The sequence below is a fragment of the Danio rerio genome, chromosome 25 (genome assembly GCF_049306965.1).
Source record: "Danio rerio strain Tuebingen ecotype United States chromosome 25, GRCz12tu, whole genome shotgun sequence".
Taxonomy (NCBI): Eukaryota; Metazoa; Chordata; class Actinopteri; order Cypriniformes; family Danionidae; genus Danio; species Danio rerio.
Genome location: NC_133200.1, coordinates 25,932,501 through 25,955,725, shown reverse-complemented (window position 1 = coordinate 25,955,725; position 23,225 = coordinate 25,932,501). Strand labels below are relative to the sequence as shown.

Here is a 23,225-nt window from a genome sequence, read left to right as displayed (position 1 = left end):
GAATTATTTACAAACCATTTGTATTCAAGAGTAGTTGGTGGCTTTTAGAATCATTCAGAATGAGTTAGTAAATGAATAATAAACTATTCAAATAAACATTTATATATTTTATTATTCAGGCGGTCACACTTTACAATAAGGTTCATTATTTAATGTTAATTAATGCATTTACTAACATGAACAAACAATGAACAGTACATTTACCACTGTATATGTTCATGTTAGTTAACGTTAGTTAATGAAAATACAGTTGTTCATTGTTAGTTCATGTTAACTCATGGTGCATGAACTAATGTTAACAAGCATGGACTTGGATGTTAATAATGCATTAGTAAATGTTCAATTATGATTAATAAATGCTGTACATGTGTTGTTCATGATTAGTTCATGTTAGTAAATGCATTAACTAATGAACCTTATTGTAAAGTGTTACCATTCAGGCATATAGTAATGAATGTTAATAACTGTTAATAAATGTTTTATTAACTCAATTTCATGGTGTTTTGTAACCTTAAGTGAGGACTATTTATGCTTTGTAAATCCCCTATAAATGACAATCAAAAGATCAGTATCAAATGAGCAATACATCTTTCTTATCTAATCTTATCTAAAAAAATAAAATTAGTCCCTTTATTAATCTAGGGTCGCCACAGCGGAATGAACCGCCAACTTATCTAGCATGCTTTTACACAATGGATGCCACCAGCAACCCATCTCTGGGAAACATCTATACACTCTCATTCACACTCATACACTACAGACAATTTAGCTTACCCAATTAACCTGTACCGCATGTCTTTGGACTGGGGTGGGGAGGGGGGGGGGGGGGGTGGATATATCGGAGCACCCGGAGGAAACCACATATTGCATATTTTGTATCCAAAAGTTAAAGGACTTCAAATCTCTTTTACAACATCAGCCTAAACTGATTGTCTTTGCAGCAAAATGTTTACATTTATACATTTTTATTAAATGTCAGGCATACATTATTCAGTGAATCGTTGTTGCTTTTTTAATGTACAGTTTATGATTTCCAAAACAAAGTACACACTAAAACATAATTTTGGGTGTACCATTCCTAATAACTTCTGATACCCTGAACTATTCAGAGCTTCAGGATTAACAACTGCTTATGTTATTTGTCAGAGGAGAAAAAAGAAAAGCTACTTTTCCATCCTACTCTCTCTAATCACACTGTTTAACTTTCCCAAAACATATCCATGATAGCAGCTCCACCTGCTGGTGTGATATATGAACAATAGCATAGAAAAAAACAAAACATTGCATACAATTCTCAATGCTTTGACAATCAAATACACACCATTGAACAGGAGTATTTAGTGATATATTTAAGTATTTCTTTACTTTTCTCAATAATTTGAGCTTCTGTTCATAGTTCATTACATGCTTTCAAAATAATGATACCTTTTCTCCAAGTTACCAGTCCAGTGTTTTCACTATCTATTTCTCTTTCTCCTTCTCTTTCACCCAAACTCATTTATTGTGCTTAGTATCTTTTTCACTGCTGTATAACTCACTGTGGTTTGAACGCACCGCACACATGGCACATGCTCACTGCAGTCAGATTGCATTCCCCACTCTTTAAATAAACACTTAAATTACTGATTTAATTATGCTAATTTGTGCAAGAGGTTGTGGCTTTTCCATGTGCATGCAAATAACTAACTTTCTAATGTTCTTCAGTTTTTCATCAAACTATTTTTGTTCTAAACAAGCATAATTATTTACGCAAAGTTGTCTAATAACCACCCAACCGAAGTCTTCTTGCTCCTAATGTTGTGTAGATGAAGACATCTTGCTCGTTGCTTGTTAACTGGAATTTGCTCATTTGCTTCACCCAGGCATGATGAAGAGCATACACTGTGAATGTAATGAGTTAATGCGCCGATCCTATTTATGAACCAAAAAAAAAAAGATTTAGGCAATTATAAATTATAATATATAATATAAATAATATGGTGGAGATAGTTTTGACTGTTTTCAATTTGTGTTTATACGTATCCAGAGAAATCCCAGTGTGCTGCAAAAACTGGTAAAGACTCAAAGTTAAAATGTGGTAAGATTTTGTGTTAAATGCCCCCATGTGTACTACATATACAGTGGCACTAATCAGTATCACTCAAGTCACCTATTGAATGTTTGGATGTCATTGCATAAATCACTCTAATTTAAATATATAAATATAACATTTAATAAAAAAGTATTTCTCGTCTTTCTCGTAAAAAAGTCTGTTTTATTTCTGTTTTATAAAATTTGTTTTATTTCAGCTAGAAAAAATTGTAAAAAGTTTTACATTTTTTAAATACAATTTTTGGGTCAAAAATATTAGCCCCTTTAAGCACTTTTTTTTTTTTTTTTTTTTTCGATAGACTACAAAACAAACCATCATTATATGATTTGGCAATGACTTGCCTAATTACCCTAACCTGCCTAGTTAACCTAATTAACCTACTTAAGCCTTTAAATATCATTTTAAGCTGTATAGAAGTGTCTTGAAAATATCTAGTAAAATATTACTTACTGTCATCATGGCAGAGATAAAATAAATCAGTTATTTAAAATTATTAAAATATTTTGTTTAGAAATGTTTTGAAAAAAACTTCTCTCCGTTAAACAGAAATTAGGGAAAAAATATGCAGTGGGGATAATTCAGGTGGCTAATAATTCTGACTTCAACTGTATGTGTGTGTGTGTGTGTGTGTGTGTGTGTGTGTGTGTGTGTGTGTGTGTGTGTATATATATATATATATATATTTAAAGATTATAAAGCTGATCGGCATAATATGCCATTTGTCTGCAGATATTTCCCAGTATTTCTCTGTTGCAATCGGGAGATCACAAAAATTATCCAGTTGTTCTTGCAGAATAGTTCACATGATGCAAAAGGATGCATGGCATCTTTTTATATTTTTTCTGCTGCAGATGCTGTTGTCCGGGAAAAAACACACATACAAAAAGTCTTACATATACTGTAGGAAAAGTATAACAGAAAATTTCCCAAACTGCATTATACCTTGAAAAGGCTAATTGTCCCTATTTCTGATTAACTTAAATGCAAAAACACTTTCGCTTAGGTTATTCTCCCAACTAGCAGCCCATTATTAATTCTGTTTATTTACTTGAGTAAATGTGTAAATCTGAATTTATTCAGTTTTTATTCAGTAATTTATTACTTTTTATTTAATATATTAAGGTTTTAGTTATGATACTCCGCTGGATACTCCCAAAATAATTCTGCAGAAATCCGCCGATTTTTTTTAACTAAAATTCTCAGCAGAAATAGTAAAAAACATCCGCAGATTCCGTCTGGCCCTGCTGAATGCCGAGGTCACTCCATATGACCTCAAATAAGAAAAAAAAGTTACAGATTGCAGCTTTACAGTAAATACTACAGTAGTAGTTTGTTTATTCATGCAGTAACACTATTGTGTGACTAAAATTTCCTGATTTAATACAATGACCTTCAGATATTTGAAGTATGGCCAAATTTCTGTCATCATTTACTTGCCCTCTTATCATTCCAAACATGTATTGGTATTATTTTAGTAGTAATTATATTATAAGGTGTGGACAGAATTTTCACATTAATTTTTCACATTTGCATTATAATGCACATCACCTTTTTCTTTATATAAATCTGATATGATCACATCACTTGTAATAATGCACGTCCTGAAGATTGTAGCTCATTTTTACAGTAAGTGCTCCTGTTTATGTGAATGTACTTTAGGTGCAGTACATTTTCTGTTTAGATTTTGGGTGCACTAAAACACTTGCAATGCAGGCTGTTAAGATATGCACAACAAGAACTGGTTAATACATGTTTATTGTCTATGTGGCTTGCAAAACTAGCTCTATACCGCTGACAGTGCATGCCAAATTGTGTTAATGCCATTTGTATGTGTATTCTTGAGTTTGGAAACTCAATTGCTAGATCAACTACTTGATATAGAGTTAGTGGGTTTTCTGACTTAATTAATCTATTGTTAGATTAATTCATTTGCTTTAAAAAAACATAATTTGCTATTAAATAAATTGAGTGTAATCGTGTTGAATCACACACTCAATGAGAGAATGAGAGACATGTAAAAGTGTTCCTCCATATGTTTTCATCGAGGCTGTTCCCAGTACTGATCCATTCACAGAGTTTGTAATGTGGTCAAATGTTTACAGATACAAAAGTAGCTGTTTAGAGGTCATTTCTGGTTAATGATGTCAGAATTTACCAGTATTTGGGAATGAATGTGTGAATGTTTTTTTTCCGGACAAATCCCGTATTGTCTGTGTCTGTGTGAACAGCACTTTTTTTGAAGTTACTGGTAGGGTCTTTCCCGTCATTCGTTCTTGAACTCAGATCTTATTTCATTTATTTGTTCCAATCTTGTCCATATGTTTGGTAACCTTGTTTTTAAACAAAAAGAACCAAATATTACCAGCTTTAAGTGGTCGACTTTTAATGCTGCTGTTGCAATGCAGTATATTGTTGTTGCTCAGCTTGTATTGACCGTATTCTGCAATGCTGACATGTGCTTGTTTTTTCGAACTTCTGATTCAGTTGCCAATTGGAGAAATGACTAGGAATAATAAACAGCAGAAAATAGTCAAACTAATTGCTCTACAAACAAGTGCGTTCATGACTGTACATAAAAAGTAGAATAACACAAGAAAACTTCAAGCAGCATAACAAGGTGTTTTTAATGTCTAAAAATCAATGGAAGCGAATGAGACTTTAAGTCTCAAGCCAAAAAGTTTTTAATGGCTGTGCCTACTTTAACATGACGAATAAGGTCAATAGTGTAAGCTAGCTTTGGCATTGCTATGGCGATGAATTCCATTTCCAAGGGGGAAAAAAAAATCTAATTTAGCATTTTAAGAATGTACTAAAGTTGCAAACCAGCTTGGACCAGCGAAAGGTTTGTTTTTGCTGATTTAGATTAAAAAAATTGATCTAGCAACTCAAACTCAAGAATGCGTACAAACACACAAAAATTCATACAAACACAAAAACAAATCTTTAATTTAACATTTTAGTAATGTACTAAAATTTCAAACCAGTTTGGACCGGCTAAAGGTTTGTTTTTGCTGGTTTAACAAGGAAACCCTCATAGTTTATACAGTCATAGTTTATGATTTAAAAATTTGTGTTGCCCTCAAAGCTTCTCTTAGTTGTAGTCTTCACATTTTCCTCTTTCTCTCCCCTCTGCTCTCTTTCCCCCTTTCTGTCCACTTTTCCTTTGTGTGAACCTATTGTTCATTTCTCTATTTGTTCTCTCTTTGTTTCTCTCTTTTTTCCTTTTCTTCCTATCTGTGTACCTAGGCAGCCCATTGAGTAACTTCTTTGACGTAATTAAACAACTTTTTTCAGACGAGAAGAACAGCCAGGTGCCTGTTCCACCTGGCACACCCAACAGACATCCACCAAACGCCCGTCGCCATGACCCTCAGCCTAATGACTCTAAATGCCCACCGGGCAATCCCAGGGACAATGCCAAACTGGTAGCATCTGCTGAGACACAGGAGCAGCTCTAAAACAATACCAAGCTTTTTTTCAAAATGCACATGCGTAAAACTACTCAAAAAATGTACAGTTTTAGAAGTTATGAAATTTATATTTGGACATTATTTTGGATGATGGGATGATTGTTTAGAAACTAGTAATCACACAAATCCAGGCACATTTCCCCTTTCACTGTCTTTTCCATGTCGCCTGCCCCTTACCAATCCCCTGTCGTTCCTATACCCCAAGTATATTCATTTAATCACGTCTGTCTTCCCGTTTTCTTCACCTTTGTAATGGCTTGTCTTTACTGCTAGGAATTATCCAGAAAACATATTAAAGCTCCACCCCCACTTTCCTGCACATCCTATGACGGACATTTATTGACAGATGGCACTTTTCATGATGAACAAGCAGGTACCAAGGAGATGGATGCTTCATCCTCCGTCATACTCTTCCCTTCCTTTTCCGGTCTCTCCATGCTCGACAAGGACGACAAATACAAATATGCACACTTCTTTATTTTAGCTAAACCACCTGTGTGCTCCCCTGTCATCATCTGAGCACCTTAACTTGTTCAAATGGTTGACCAAACCGGCTCCACCAACAGACTCTGTTCCAAAACATATTGAGCTGCATTTACATACCTGCTAAAAAATCCAGCTTAAACCAGCCTAGGCTGGTTGGCTGGTTTTAGCTGGTCGACCAGGCTGGTTTTAGAGGGGTTTTGGCCACTTCCAGGCTGGTTTCCAGCCATTTCCAGCCTGGTCTTAGCTGGTCAGGCTGGAAAATGACCAACTAAATCCAGCTAAAACCAGCTTGACCAGCCTGGTTTAAGCTGGACATAGCTGGTTTTGGCTGGGCTCCCAGCCTGCTAGGCTGGTCAAGCTGGTTTTAGCTGGTCATCTCCCAGCCTAACTAGCTAAGACCAGGCTGGAAATGGCTGGAAACCAGCCTGGAAGTGGCCAAAACCCCTCTAAAACCAGCCTGGTTGACCAGCTAAAACCAGCCAACCAGCCTTGGCTGGTTTAAGCTGGATTTTTCAGCAGGGATAGTATATACCTCACTTTGATCAAAGAAAGTCCTTTAAATGCAACGCAAAAATTAACAAAAAATTCTTGTCAAGATGGTGAACATCTGTTTAAATAAGCCAATATTTGTATATTATGTATTTTTCTTCAAGGAATGTGGCTAATAACATTAGCAACATGCTTACTTCAAATGGTGTTCAAAATGATCAATTCTGTTTACGTTTGTTAGCTTAGCAACATGCTAACATGCACTTAAATTCAGTTGAAAACAAAGTCTTCGGTTTGTTTTCTGTCAGTTGTTGCCAATGAAGGATGTTTGAAACAAGTTGTCAGCTTATCAGTACGCTGTCGCCACCCCGTATTTTGTTTGTTAATATTTATTTAAATAATTGAGAATCAAGTCTCCACTGCATGTTAGGAGTGCACCTCGTCATACATAATGAATGTTTTAACTTTAGTTTTTTTTTTATTATTCCTTTAGTATTTTAGAATTTCTTTAATAAATATTGTTTTGTTTTATGATTTGCCAGAAATTTAACAATAATTCAGCAGCTCACTAGGTTTGGAACAGATTCACACTCAAAATATCAGCCATAAGCAAATGTTTTTTTTTTTTTTTTTTTTGCACTCAGACTCATAAAGACCATAACGAATAATAATAAACTGAGAAGGAAAAGATGGATTTTATTTGTTTAAAACTGTGTTGTTTCCTTTTGTGCTCAGTTTTATTTATTTTATTTTGACTTTAAAGTTTGAAGAACGTCACCTGATCTTAAATCATTGCTGCAGAAGGACTGAAACATTGATTTGAGTGATCTGGGGACTTGGAATGGGATGGGATGAGTTAGGGGGAATAATATTGAATGAATTCATCATAATGAATGAATCTCTGTTGTACAGTTTGAACATACTTATGTACAAATGCAATGTCTAGACGTGACACTAGATTTAGTTCTGTTGTAGATTCCAATTTGAAATCTTGTGTTGACGGTCTTTATTTAATTATTATTTAACCCTTCGATTTCTGTATTTATTGTGCGATGGAACAATGCGTTTCATTTGTTAGACACGGACATACAGTGTTTAATTTGTTTTATTTTTCTCTCTTTTTTTGTGATGATTTCTCATATTCGCTACCAGCAGGTACAAAAGAAATGTTGAATACATAGTGGATATTTTTGTATGTTTTCCTTCTGTTTCGTCCCTGTTCTTATTTATTACTATACCAGAACTTGAATGTTATTTATTTATGACAATAATGTGATTGTTTGTATCGGGGCAATGCGGTTTTGTTTGTTTAAAGAGACTTTCTTATGTCTTCTTGATTTGTAAAAGTACTTTCCTAGCTTCAAAAGTGAACAAAATCATATGTAAAAAGGAAGCAACCACAAAAAAGCAAATTGAACAGTCATTTATGAATGTAGTTTAGCCTTCATGGGGAGAACATTAAGTTCTTCATATCAATGTCAGATCCATATCATTGTGTTTGTACAATGGATGATACGAAAAGCTGTTCTTGGATCACTTCTACTGTAAATATAATGCTATGGCCTGCAGGAAACTTGAAGGCCATTCCTGCTCTTTGCTTTTGACTTGTATTGCTGTCTGCATGCATGCATTTTCTTTGCATGGCTTTGGCGTAACAATCCTCAGAAATCATGCTATTTTCTCAGAACTGCTGTCCTTAAATTGTTTATTGGAGGAAAGCACATTCCTTTTTTCATACTGTTTTTAACCTCTGTTAGTCTCTCTGCAATTTTTAAGTTCTGTTTCCTTTCATGTTTTGTATGTGTGTTATAAGTGAGTGGTTTGCTTTTGCTCGCTTTGCAGTGTCTGCGTGTTATCTGTTTAGAAAAAAAGCTTCCTTTTTTGTCTGTATACCTCGAACGGGAAGGTTTTGGATGTTCACACCCCCCTGTTTACAGCCAGCTTGTTTAAATGAAACAATAATGAAGCAATACCTGTTGTTAACGTTCCTATTTTATACAGTTAATAAAATTCAATGAAAAAAACAAACAAAAGCAAATCTATTCTCCATGCAGAGCAGGAACATGCATTTAAAGTTGTAAAAATCCCCTTGTATCATAAATGTGAGTAATTTCAGAGAGAAAAATGAAACAATAAACTCATTCACTTAATAGGATGATAGTAAGTGTTCGTTGTGTATGTTGCTGAGTTGGCTTTTTTTATTATTTTAAGTATGACCATAATGGCTGTACACATGCTCTGATGCTGCGTCCCAATTTGAATACATATACTATGCCCTGAAAGTATGTAATTTTTTTTGTGAAGGAAAAGTTTATACTTTTGAGTGTGTAATGTTGCGTTCACACCAGATGTGGATAAAGCATTAGACACAAGTGATTTACATGTTTAGTCAATGCAAACACGCAAATTGACATCCTGTGGTGCGATTTGCACAAATGAGTTAGCGTGAATGATGCGATTCTCGTGAATGAAGTTACGCACAAATCGATCGAGTTGAAAAATCTAAACTTTAGTGGACATGTCGCCTGTTGTTGGTGTCCCGAGGGGAAATCCTCTTGCTGAAACCAAACAACAGTTCATAAAACTGGGCTCAGCTGAGTCGGAAGCACTACTGAAAGCCTTCATCATCCAGGTATAATTTCTGGAGGAGTTGATGAGAGCTTGATGAGAGCTGCACCTCTTAAAGTATCTAGTGCACTCAAACATGGCGTCGAACGAATGTTTTTCAGCCTTCCTAAAGCACATAAAGCACAGCTAATCTCTCAATAGGATCCATGTTAGCCATTTAGCGAATGAAGCTAATTTGATGCGCGAATGAAGCAAATTTGACACGTGAATAAAGCGAATTTGTGAAGAGAATTTGACCTTTGAATAAAGGGAACTTGACTCTCGAAAGAAGGAAATTTGACACGCGTATTTGTGAAGAGAATTTGATGCGTGAATGAAGTGAATTTGACTCGGGAAAGAAACGAGGACTTCGTTATGAGTGCAGAATATGGTTTCACAATATGCATAGGCTTTTTCTGTAAAACAAGGCAGCGTATTGTGTGCCAAAATCTCTATGTACTTTTCAGCATTAATGATGCCATCACAGAAGTGCAAGTTACCATTGCCAAGGACACTGACACAACCCCATACCATAATAGACCCTGGCTTTTGGACTTGTTGCTAGTAACAGTCTGGATGATCTTTTTCTTCTTTGGTCCAAACTACACGGCATATTTTTCACCCAAACAAATACCTGAGATACTGATTCATCTGACCACAGTACATGTTTCCAATGTGTGATGGTCTATCCTAGATGCCTCTGAGCCCAGAGAAGTTGATGATGCTTATGGAGACTGTTAACATAGGGCTTTCTTTTGGCACATTACAGTTTCACTGACAATTGTTGATGTAATATGTATTGTGGTACAAAAGTTTGCCTAAGTAGTCCTGAGCCCATGTGGTGATTTCACTTATAGATGAATGACGATTCTTGATGCAGTCTCCTGAGGGATTGGAGATCATGGTAGTTCAGCTTAGGCTTGTGCCCTTGTCCTTTATGCATTGAAAATCATCCAGATTCAAGGAATGTTTTAACTATGTTATGTCTTCCTATTTTTCTTTGAAGAACACTGTTTTAAACGTTTCAATCATTTTCTCACATATTTGTTACACACTTGCAATACGAAAAGTTATATTTACAAATGAAATGAAGTTGAACAGACAAAACAAGAAATATTTGTCTGCTATAAAATACATCAAAGTAAATTTGGAAATCACTACTTTCTTTTTTATTTGCTTTTTCTATACTGTCGTAACTTTTCTGATTTGGGATTGTAGAAAAATAGCCTCTAAAAGTAATAATCAACAGTTAATATCTTATTAATGGGCAGGTAGAAGTTAGCAGCTGGTAGTTAACAGTTGGTACTTAAACGTTTAAAGTGTAAGTTTTTTGTTTTTTTATTTTTTTTATTATGATATGCAAATTAAATGAAATAGAAGGTACAGGAACTTACAACAGAGCTGTTTTGATACACATTCAGTGTTTCAGACACAGTTGGCTCTGCCACATGCAATTAAAGGTATAAGGTATAGTTACAAAGTAAATAAGTTAAGGGTACAATTTTCAGATGCCTAAAGGTTTAGATCGGTTCAAAAAAGTACATGCAAGTGTAAACTAAATGGGAATGTTCAGCCATCAATCCGCTCAGGAAGGAGAAGGATTCTGTATCCAGAGATGAATGTGCTGTAGTGCGAACTGTGTGTATGAACCGAAAACAAATGCCAAAAACCTTGTGAAGATGCTGGCTGAAGCTGGTAAGAGAGTTTCATTGTCCACAAATGAGTTCTTTACCAACACAGGCTGAAAGGCCACTCAGCAAGACAGAAGCCACTACTCCAATAATATCATTAAAAAAGCCTGATTACAATTTGCAAAATCACAGCAAAAATTGAACTGTTTGGTCATAATGACCGTTACATTTGAAGGAAAAAGGTGGAAGCTTACAAGGCTGGGAACACCATCTCAATGATGTAGTATAAAGGTGGCAGCATCATGTTGTGGTGGGGCTGTTTTGCTGCAGGAGGCACTGGTGCTCTTCACAGAATAGATGACATCACGATGAAAGAATTGTATGTGTAAATATTGAAGCAACAGCTCAAGACCTCAGCCAGGAAATGAAAGCTTGGTCTTAAATATGTCTTCCAAATGGACAATGACCCTAAGTATACTGCCAAATTTGTTGCAATGTGGTTTAAGGACAATAAAGTAAATGTTTTGGAGTGGGTATCAAAAAGCCCTGATCTCAATCCTTTGAAACATTTCTGGGTGTATGCGAGCAATGCAGCCTGCAAACCTCCATTACACCAGTTCTAAAAGGAGGAATGGGTCAAAATCCAGCAAACTAATGTGCAAAGCTTGTGGAAAGATTCCCAAAAATGGGTTGGAGCTTGGGTGGTGTGGGTAGTGTCGCGGACGCCACCCTCTCTATTCTGCCGCCCTAGACGCGGATATAACTGAGGGCGCGGGTGGTAAGGGTAGTGCGCGGACGCCGCTCTCTCTATTCTTACGCCCTAGATGCGGATATAAGAGGGCTCGGGTGGTGAGGGTAGTCTCGCGGACGCCGCCCTCTTTATTCTGCCGCCCTAGATGCGGATGTAAGAGTGCTCTGGTGGTGAGGGTAGTCTCGCGGAAGCCGCCCTCACTATTCTGCCGCCCTAGATGCGTATATAACTGAGGGCGCAGAGGGGTGAGGGTAGTGTTGGGGATGCCGCCCCCTCTATTCTGCCACCCTAGGCGGCCGCCTAGGTTCCCTCCATGGACGCGCCGGCCCTGCCTGTTATCATACAAATACTACAGGAACACAACTTTAGATCACTAACACACAAAATGCATATTGTTTCAATAAACAATCTTTAACAATCATTGAATATTGTTGTTTAAAATATAGGATACAGGTTTCATTATGGTTTATACATATACATCAGTAGTCTAAACTACTTTTATTCATACCTAATTCATAATGTAGGTTTACTGTCATTTTTTATCACAGCAGGTCCTCATATAGAATAAACAGCTGATATATGGCATGATCAGCCTGGCATGATATATGACAGCATATGCAAATTACAATTACATTCCACATACTCTATATAAAATGTCATAATGTATTACAGTTTATTACATAGTTTTGCCGCAAATTTCAGAACTCTGGTGTCAACTCTAGACACAACATTCACAACCATTGCCAAAATTGCACATTTTTGCAAAACTTAACTCCTTTTTTCAAATGCTTGGATACAACACACACGTCAAAGATACTTTGTTCACTGAACTAAGATCACCCTTTCAATATAACACAATTAAACATTAAAGCGATCACATTTAAAATTCCAACTTAAACATTACATTTGAAATAAATTCGAATTCATTTACTTAACACGATGTTATTATCAACTGATATAAGCACTCAAAATAACCCATAACTGTTGCATTACTCTTGATGTGTGGAAGCTGATGTATAATATTACATGTTTAGATGATGAAAGTTTCTGAATAGATCAAATGACATCAGTTACCATGGAAGATGACCAAACTAGACTATGTTATCTATAGATTACATCTTTATTCATCCTTATTCCATATTTTTTAGTTTCTTTCTTTCATGAACCACTTTTACAGACAATGTTTTCATATTTGACATTACTGTACTGTATGTAAAAAGCCCAATCACAGCAGACCAATGTCGCCCTGAATTCACACTGACAGAAGTTTCTTTCCAAGATTTTTGAGTAATGAAAACACCACTGTGATCTAGAGGAGAACCTGTGACCAAATCCACAAGACCAGACTGATGGAAACACACATCCCAAAATAGAAATCTGATATTTAGAAAAATATGCAAATTACATATGTGGCATAATCGTTCATATGAATTTTACATATATAAAATGTTATACATGTCAAAATATTGCCATTTTTACATATGTTACGTAGATACATTATCTATTATATATATATATATATATATATATATATATATATATATATATATATATATATATAGTGATGTCTTAATCATTTTCAGGAAGTGTCACCAAAATCTTACAAATCAACAAGCGGATAGACCCAGCACTGAAATGATCTTTGCTTTATGTGCAGTATGAATGCTTCAATCTGTTGACATGCACTTAAATTTCAAAATTCTCATAATGGATATGTATCCAGGTCTACAGCTCTGGGAAACCACAAATATATACCCAAGGCTATGCCTGGCTGCATTTTATATGTTAAACGAACATTATGGGGTGGTATAACGCCATCAACAGCTTCTAATCCTTTTCGTGCTACTGCTGACCGCTGATCGCTTAACTCCATATGGACGGCGTGTTATCAGTCTACTCAGTAATCCACCATGGATGTAATCTCACTATATTTGTTAAACGAGATATTTAATTCATCTTGTTGTCTATATCTAACAACATATTCCCTGAATTTAGTCTTTTGAATCTATTCCCTGTTAGAAAAGTGTTTTGGCTGATCGCAAAGATATATATATATATATATATATATATATATATATATATATATATATATATATATATATATATATATATATATATATATATATATATATATACATACACATAAACGTATGATATGGTTGAAAAAAAAAATGTAAACAGACAAATTGTTGACTATAGAAAATAAAGGCAAGCAATCAGTCAATACACAGAATGTACGTGGTTACATGAATTAACTTATCTTTGCGATCAGCCAAAACACTTTTCTAACAGGGAATAGATTCAAAAGACCAAATTCAGGGAATATGTTGTTAGATATAGACAACAAGATGAATTAAATATCACGTTTAACAAATATAGTGAGATTACATCCAGTGGTAGATCCTTGATGAACAGTCCGACGAGCACAGCTCTCATCTGGGTAGATGACTGCAATGGCATACATGGTGGATTACTGAGCAGACTGATAACACATTGTCCATATGGAGTTAAGCCGTCAGCGGTCAGCAGTAGCACGAAAAGGATTAGAAGCTGTTGATGGCGTCATACCACCCCATAATGTTCGTTTAACATATAAAATGCAGCCAGGCATATCCTTGGGTATATATTTGTGGTTTCCCAGAACTGTAGACCTGGATACATATCCACAATGAGAATTTTGAAATTTAAGTGCATGTCAACAGATTGAAGCATTCATACTGCACATAAAGCAAAGATCATTTCAGTGCTGGGTCTATCCGCTTGTTGATTTGTAAGATTTTGGTGACACTTCCTGAAAATGATTAAGACAGCACTGTATACTATTTGCACAACCGTTTGAAAACTATAGTAAGATTAGACATCACTACATTTAGTGAGGTATCTAAGACACTGAATATGTATGTTGCATATTTTTACTGCATATGCTTTCTGCAATTCTAATTTATTCACAGCATTGTGCAAAAGAATAAACACACTCTTATTTACAACTAACATAAACTTCCTTTGGGTAGAGCTGTGCACAACTGTAAACAATATTGCAGCACATATTGCAACTTAACCTACAACATACACAGGTCTGTATTATTCATGAAATTGTTCAATATAAAAGACATTTTCAGGAAAAAAAAAGATTTAATAAAATTAGCTTGACCGATTTTGACAACTAGTTTAACATTTTTGTATGTAATGACTCAAGTAATGAAATGAGGACTGTTAGTTTAATATGGACTGACTATTCAGCATTCAGAAGTTTAGTTAATTTTGACTGACATGACATTAGCAACTAATAATGTTGTAAAGCAGCAGAGAGTTGTATAAAAGCAATTGATGTATGTTTAAAAGCATTCGCAATTTGTTGGAAGGAATGAGAAACTGCTACTATGATGTGCACAAATGACTAATTTGTTTTGAGAAATGCATTAACTGTTGTGCAAATTTAAATAGTGTTGTGAGAAATGTACCAAAGCCACTGAGAAAAACTGCATATGTTGTAATTGTCATGTGTTAGCTGATTAAATATTTGAATTACAAAGAGCTGTACCAAGTAAAGTGACCAGTACATTTACATGACATGATGCCCTGTCCACACACTTTTTTCAAAACTTCAGCTTTTCGACCATTTTTCTACATGTAGAAGTCACAAAAACTAAATCATAATGAAAACTGCCAGAGTGAAGATTTCCAGAAGCTTTCATTTCGAGTTTTGAGTGCGTGATGTAATATTTTTAGTTTGATGTCAGATTGTCTGCCAGTATCATCTTTATTTCAGGCTTCTGATTGCCTTACATAGTTTTACCTTTTTCTTTACTGTACTTTATAGTTTTTTTATATGGCTTTTGTTTTTAATCTAAGAAAGAAAAACATTTATATAAATATGTATGGAATAAAATTCTCAAATACATGGTGAACTAGGCCTAAATCAATCTTTCTGGAATGTCCTCCTGGAGTCATCTCTACATCTGAGTGAACATACAAGCCCAAATCAGAAAAAGTTGGGACATTATGGGAAACATGAATAAAAAAATAAATAAATAAATGTTATTTCTCTTTTTTGTGTGATGATAAACATTGGCTAATTTAATGGAGTTTATAAATTATTATATATATTTTTTCATATCATATCTTTCATTTCATATCTGAACCTGCATTCTGTCTTCAGTTAAGGTCTTTGTTGTTAAATGACTAAAATTGTGTATTTATTTATGTAATTCTGTTTTGTTTGTTTATGATATTTTGGTTTGTTTTATTTAGTTTTGTAGATTGTAAATTGTTGCTAAATAAATCATTTTGTTTAAATTAAATTAAATTCTGATTAAAACAGAAGTTTCTGAGAATTTCAGTAGGTTGATTTATGACCACAAATCAGACAATGTTATGACAGTTTGGAAAACATAAATAAAAATTGAAAGGAAAGTAGTGATTTCCAAATTTATTTTGACTGCATTTCATTGCAGACAATATGAACACAAAATATTTATGTTTTGTCCAGTCAACGTCTAGTCAACTTCATTTCATTTGTAATTATATATCCTTTCTTGTCATTCAGACCTGCAACACATTCTAAAAATGTTAGGAAAGGAGCAGTAAAGAGCTAGTTATTGATAAATTTGTTAAATAATGATGTGATTTGAAACAGGTGATGTCAACAGGTGATTGCGATCATGCGAGTATAAAAGCATCCAAGAAAGGTCTTGTGCTTTAAGAGCAAAGATGGGCAGAGGATCACCAGTTTGCCAACAAGTTGATGAGAAAATTATTGAAATGTTTAAAAACAATGCTTCTCAAAGAAAGATAGAAGGACATTTGGATATTTAACCCTAAACAGTGCATAACATCCTTAAAAGATTCAAGGAATCTGGAGGAAATTTTGTGCATAAAAGAAAAGGGTGCAAGCTTAAGCTGAACTACTGTGATCTATAATCCTTCAGGCGGCACTGCATCTAGAATCGTCATTCATCTATAAGCGAAATCACCATATTAACTCAGGACTACATTGGCAAACCTTTGTCATATGCCACAATATATAGTTACATCCACAAATGCCAGTTAAAACTGTACTTGTCACGGGTGGCAAGGAGGACCCAAATGCAGAATTGACAAGAGAACACAAGGTTTATTTTCAGGAGGCAAACAAGGCTATGCAGGAGGACAGTCAATAGTGCAGGACGATTTCAGGAGAACAGGCTGGTGAGGGGAGGAGACTCAGGACTTCAGGATGATACAGAGGGAAGTGTCTTAAGAGGGTAACACAGGCTGGTCAGGAAAGGGGAATTCCAAATTTCAGGCCAAGCAGTCAAAAGGTAGCTAGCCGAACCTCTGGTTAGGGACAGGGGTGGCAAACAGATCGATCATCAAGGGAAGGGGATCCACAACCAGCGATGACTCAGGAGGGAAGTGAGACAAGCAACACAACAGGACTAGACGGCTGGGGAAACAAGAACATTAAAAAGAAGAGCAAGGAAAAAACAGACTAGAACTAAGTAAATATGAAAAATAATTAAGAGGGGAAATAAGAGCTCAAAAAACAAAATGAAACTACTGAAACTTAAACAAAAGGCTTAAAGAAATAAGCTATAACTAAAAATAAAACAGAAAGCAAAACACAGGAACAGGAATTAAAAAAATAAAGAATTAACTAAAGACTAGGGCTAGACTGAGGCTAAGGATCACAAAAATGGCAAAATGAAAACTTGAAATTAGTCTTGAGCAGAAACAGAAATAAAGTTGAAAATGACAGCAACCTTATTGAAAGAAAAATAATAATAAATAAATTAACCGAATCAAAAGGATAAATTAATTCTAGATAAATATCAAAAAGACTTGTACTAGACTAGACAAAGGAAACAAAACTAGACTATATGGAAAAAACCTCTATCATGCACTAAACAATATAAGCTAGACAAGCACACGAAAGATAGTATGACGAACCGGCAAAGACAAGTGAAAAATGAACTCAATATAAAGGGAGTAGATAGCACAAGGAACAGGTGAACATAATTAGACAAACAAGGACTAAACAAGGGGTAGAGGCATAGGAAAACAAGGAGGCAGGACAAGAGGAGCACATGACCAACACAACAAAAGAGACAACCATGTGCTAATACACAAATCAAACAAAGAGACATTAAACACAGACAGGAGTGACAGGGCTGTAAGGGCTGGATCCTGACAGTACTGTGCCAATAGGAAGCCCTTTATTAACAGTGTTTAGAATCGGAGTAGACTCAGAGGCATCTGGAATGGACCATCACACAATGGAAATGTGTACTGTGGTCTGATGAATCAGTACTTCAGGTATTTTTTTGGAAGAAATGAATGCCGTGTGCTCTGGACCAAAGAAGAAAAGGATCATCCAGACCGTTACCAGCAACAAGTCCACAAGTCATGTCTGACATAGTATGAGATTATGTCAGTGCCCTGACTTGCAGTTCTGTGATGGCACCATTAATGCTGAAAAGCACATAGAGATTTTGGAGCACAGTATGCTGCCTTCTTTTCCAGGGACACCCATAGATATTTCAACAAGACAATGCAAAACCACATTCGGCACACATTACAAAGTCCTGGCCGCGGAGGTGGATACAGGTACTTGACTGGCCTGCCTGCAGTCCTGACCTGTCTTCAATAGAGAATGTGTGGTGGATTTTGAAACACAGAACAAAGGCAACAAAGACCTTGTACTGTTGCTCATCTTAAGATTTGTTTGCAGGGAGAATGGGAGAAAATTACACCAGAAACACTTCATCATTTGGTGTGTTCTGTCCCTAAATGTCTTTTAAGTGTTGTGAAGAGGAATTGCAACATTACAAAGTGGTGAATGCTTTACTTTTCTAACTTTTTTTTTTTATTTATTGCAAGAGCCAAAATTGGAATGACCAATGGGATAAAAATGAAAAGCATAAGGAACACATGCATTGTCTGCAATGAAATACAAGTCAAATTAAATTTAGAAATAATTTGTGTTCAACTGTCCCAACTTTTTCTGATTTGAGGTTATAGACAGTATTTTTAATGTCTTAATAATTTATTTACTATTGCTGTCATAGTATACAAAATGAAAAGTGCTTTTTTAGCGAATTTCCATCATTACCTTAATGTTCCTTTTAAGCTTTGTTATTTTATCTCACTATTTTAATCCTCTTTCCATTTGATATAAAACAAAAAAAATAAAAAATATCAGAAAGCAGTTTGACCTTCTGAATGACCACAAGGTGGCAGCACAATCTCATTTTACCCCTAGCTCAAAGTGTCTAAAAAATTAGATTCTGAAGAGCTGGGCCTGGTTTTTCAAAAGTAATCCACTAGGATTTTAAATAACGGATTGGATCAAATCTTAAATGTTTTTTTCAAAATAAAAATAATTTACGTAATCGGATTAGATCATGTAATCTAATCTTGGTTTTGATATGGATCAAACCTTTAGTTTGAGTTTTTCAGTCATTTTTTGTAGGATTTGAATCACTTTGAGCCAAAAAAGCTGGATTAAACGGATCCCATCAGAAGGGTGAATTCAGAGTGGATTTCATGCCTAAAATGTAATGAAAACTTTAAAAATGTATCAAATGATACTATATTAAGATCATGCAGTATCTTACAAGATATCCTATTTGTTAAGGTTTTAATTGCATTTGTTCATCTGTCAGGCTACAGTGATTAGGTAGGCTTAAACATATTCAGCCTTTTAGTATAGGCCTACAGCAAAGTAGAAAGAGTTTGGCCTCATAAAATAATCCCCCAAACAGCTGTCAAAATAGACCAATAACAATAAATTTTCTGTCACTAATTGATATATTTATATTCATCACAATAAAAATATTTTTGTTTTTAGAATATTTATTAGTGATACATGCAATAATTGCAGAATAACAAAAAAAAAATGCAAAGAATGGCAATGACAGGTTTTTGAAATTCACTTTCAACAATTGCAAAAAGAGACTGTAAGGACAGAAGCAGTTTCATCTGGCAGAGGAACAACTAACTCTGACCAAACTGCAGCAAATCAAGGCCAGACTTCAGATCCGCTCTATATGCTCAGACAAGCTGGTCTCTCCACATCAGATGAGGAAGTCTGTAATTATTGTGGAGTTTTTGACATTGTCTTTTTTAAATTCAATACATCTATATTCGAAACTTGTTATAAATATCAATGTACAGTGTTTGTGCATTTTTCTTCACATTTTCTTCACATTACACCTAATTTGTTTTTGTTAAAAATTTATTCTTCTCCACGTCATGTCCAACTTAACATTCATATTGTTTGGTTATAACACATTTGTCAGTTATGACGTTCTGTGGGTACATTTTGTATATGTAAATTATTTTTATTTACAGACATGGGCAAAATTACCCTTCAATGTTGTCCAGGCCAGTTTCATTACTTTATCTTTTAATACTCCTGTTAATGCACAATAGGCAAACAATATTTGATGTTCATTAGCTTATTTTCACTAATATTTCATTAAAAAATAGTTTTTCGGTTTCAAGTTATTTCGGTGGGCATTGTTGTTCTTTCTTTATGGAAGGTTCACTGGCCATTCTATTAGGTACACCTGTCCAACTGCTCGTTAATGCAATTTTCTATTCAGCCAATCACATGGTAGCAACTCAATGCATTTAGACATGCAGACATGCTTTTGAAGATGTGCTGCAGTTCAAACCGAGCATCAGAATGGTGAAGAAAGGGGATTTAAGTAACTTTGAATGTGGCATGGTTGACCAGTGCCAGATGGGCTGGTTTGAGTATTTCAGAAATTGCTGGATCTACTGGCATTTTCATGCACAACAATTTCTAGGGTTTAAAGTGAATGGTCCCAAAAAAAAAAAAAAATGTCCAGTGAGCGGCTGTTTTGTAGACTCAACTGCCTTGTTGATGCCAGAGGTCAGAGGAGAATGGCCAGACTGGTTCGAGTGGATAGAAAGGCAACAGTAACTCAAAAAACAACTTGTTACAACTGACCTATGCAGGAGAGCATCTCTGAATGAACAACATGTCAAACCTGTAGGTGGATGGGCTAAAGCAGCAGAAAACCACACCAGGTGGCATTCCTGTCAGCTAAAAACAAGAAACTGAGGCTACAATTCACAGAGGGTTACCAAAATGGACAATATTGATGAATCTTGATTTCTGTTGCAATATTCAGATGGTAGAGTCAGAATTTGGCATCAACAACATGAAAGCATGAATCCATCCTTCATTGTATTAACGGTTCAGGCTGCTGTTAGTTGTGTAATAATGTAGGGGGTATTTTCTTGGCACACTTTGGGCCTATTAGAACCAATTGAGCATCGTGTCAACACCAAAGCCAACCTGAGTATTGTTGCTGACCTTGTCCATCTCTTTATGACCTTTATGGCTACTTCCAGCAGGATAACACGTCATAAAGTGCAAATTATCTCAAACTGGTTTCTTGAATGACAATAACTTCATTGTACTAAAATGTCCTCCACAGTCATCAGATTTAATCCAATACAGCACCTTTGGGATGTGGTAGAACGGGAGATTCGCATCATGGATGTGCAGCCAACAAATCTGCAGCAACTGCGTGATGCTGTCATGTCAATATGGACCAAAATCTCTGAGGAATATTTCCAGTACCTTGTTGAATCTTGTTGAAGTGTACTACCTACTAGTAAGGTGTAAAGTGGCCGCTGAGTGTAAATACTTTATTTTTACACAATAGATATACGATCACATTTATAGAATGTCAGCAGTGGAAATCAGCAGTTCACTCATTTGTAATAAGTGGAAGCACAACATTTGTTTATATATAACTTTATTGCTTGGCACGAAGCAAGATAAAATAGCAACTTAAATAATCTGTCATTTTTAAATACTGTAGAAAATGTCCTCGTCGTTCTCCAATAGCAAGATCAATCTATGATAGCTTAAAATAAAACAACTATGGAGGAAAAAAAAAAAGATAAAGATACACTCTAGCCTCCCACTTTAGCCAACAACTGTACAAAATGGCATCTGTTTAACTGTGGGATAACTGTTGTCCGCACTCTTAACATATATAAGTTCTGATAGCTTTGGCCACACATCATTTGTAACCTTTAAGCTTTTTTAATTCAGGAAACTGTCCCTAAAGCTCATGTTCAGTCATCATTCCATCTTGTTTTGATTATTCTTCATACTTTCCTCACAGTCTTAGAATCACATTCACTCTGTGTATTTCTTTCTAGTTTTCATTCTTTTCCTTTCACACGCGAGATGTCACCAGCAGCGAACGCAGTCTGCGCACTAATGTTGCTTCCAGCGCTTCCAAAAGAGAGTCTTTCCCAGATCCGCTCCTTGCCCCAGACCCCAGGATCATCACCCGAAAGGCTTCTCTCTCCAACAGAACTGCCATGTTCTGCAGGAAGTAACCTTCACAGTATGTACTGAGCTCCACTGCACCATTAGCCTGTACACAGACAAATTAGGATCATACTTACTACAGAAAAAAACTTTGTTAGTGTAACTTTAACAAACGAAGCTGTAACATGGTAATACTGAACCACCTTTACATGTTTTTTTTTTGGTTTTTTTTGGCCTATAAAATTGTATAGTATGTTATTTAAAAAAATAAAAAATTAACTTTTATTATATACCTAATTATCAGTGTTTTGTGTGATCCACTATGAGTAATGTGAGTTGTATGCTCAGTAACCCATTACTTTTTATTACCAAGAAAACATATTACATTTTTGAAGTATTATTTTCTTTTTAGTTTTAAATTAGGACAAGTAAGTTTTCCACTTTATTGTCTGACATCTCTTCTGTCCTTGTGTTGAAATCGAGAAATTGGGATAAAAGGTGAAGAGGTTATTGTCTTCAGAAACATTTTTGTTGTGCTAATTAAAAGTCTCTTCACAGTTCAATAGTAATGTGTAAATGATCTAAATGTGTTTGAATGTATTTTTTTTTTTATTCTGGGTAAGGCATAAAACTAAAAAATGCTCAACTAATTAAAAATCCATTTAAGATCCATCCAATTAAAAACAACTACGCTGGACAAAGTGTGTTTGCAGAGTTTTCTAACTGGTGAATTACATGATCAAGTGCAGGGGTTCTCAACCTTATTCACTTCGGGGCCCGCTTCTTTCTCTTTCAATTTTTGAAGGCCCACTTGTCTGACATGTTTGAATGTACACACACACACACGCGCACACACACGGCTTGACAGCCACTGTGACTAGTAGATTTCCAACGTTACTAGCCATTTGCCATTTTCACTAGTCACACTTTTGTTGTTGAAAAAATATATTTAATATGCATAAATTTGAGTTTGACATGGTAAAATGACATGATTTAGATGTTGTGTTGTCCACATGCCTCCTTATTTATTTAACTTTTTGGGTGTGTTGTATATGAGCTTGCTCAGTGTGCATTAGCAAATAGGTCATGCTTCATAGTGTGACGTTGCAATTAGTTTTTATTTCACATGACTTTTCATGGCTCAAAATTAAGGATTTAACAAATTTATCTCTGACCACACTAAAAATAAATAATTATTTCTAAGCCACAAAACATAAATGTGTCGAAACAAACAAAATATAGCTGTATACTAATACTTTTCAATTCAACAAACTTTTCTTTAAAAAAACTGACATTTAAAAAAGAACTATTTAAAAAGAACTATATATATATATATATATATATATATATATATATATATATATATATATATATATATATATACATATGTATATATATA

At 35.1% G+C, this 23,225-nt stretch overlaps 2 protein-coding genes across 16 annotated transcripts in view; one reads left to right on the top strand and one right to left on the bottom strand.

The window, feature by feature from the left end:
- brsk2a (BR serine/threonine kinase 2a) overlaps positions 1-8,697 on the top strand; it is a 324,106-nt gene extending 315,409 nt beyond the window's left edge. For 4 of the 15 annotated variants that reach the window (XM_073943185.1, XM_073943181.1, XM_068217538.2 and 1 more), the window contains one exon: positions 5,836-8,697. In XM_073943185.1, the coding sequence (XP_073799286.1) occupies positions 5,836-5,858 (23 nt within the window). In that variant the 3' untranslated portion in view covers positions 5,859-8,697. Of the gene's footprint in view, positions 1-2,026; positions 2,078-5,338 lie in introns of all 15 variants that reach the window. The other 11 variants (XM_017354255.4, XM_073943180.1, XM_073943183.1 and 8 more) reach the window with 6 other exon arrangements.
- A 12,585-nt stretch (positions 8,698-21,282) lies between these two features.
- Positions 21,283-23,225, bottom strand: part of abtb2b (ankyrin repeat and BTB (POZ) domain containing 2b) — a 106,509-nt gene continuing 104,566 nt past the window's right edge. The window contains exon 18 of the mRNA XM_021473879.2: positions 21,283-21,932. Coding sequence (XP_021329554.1) covers positions 21,729-21,932 — 204 coding nt within the window. The 3' untranslated portion in view covers positions 21,283-21,728. The remainder of the gene's footprint in view (positions 21,933-23,225) is intronic.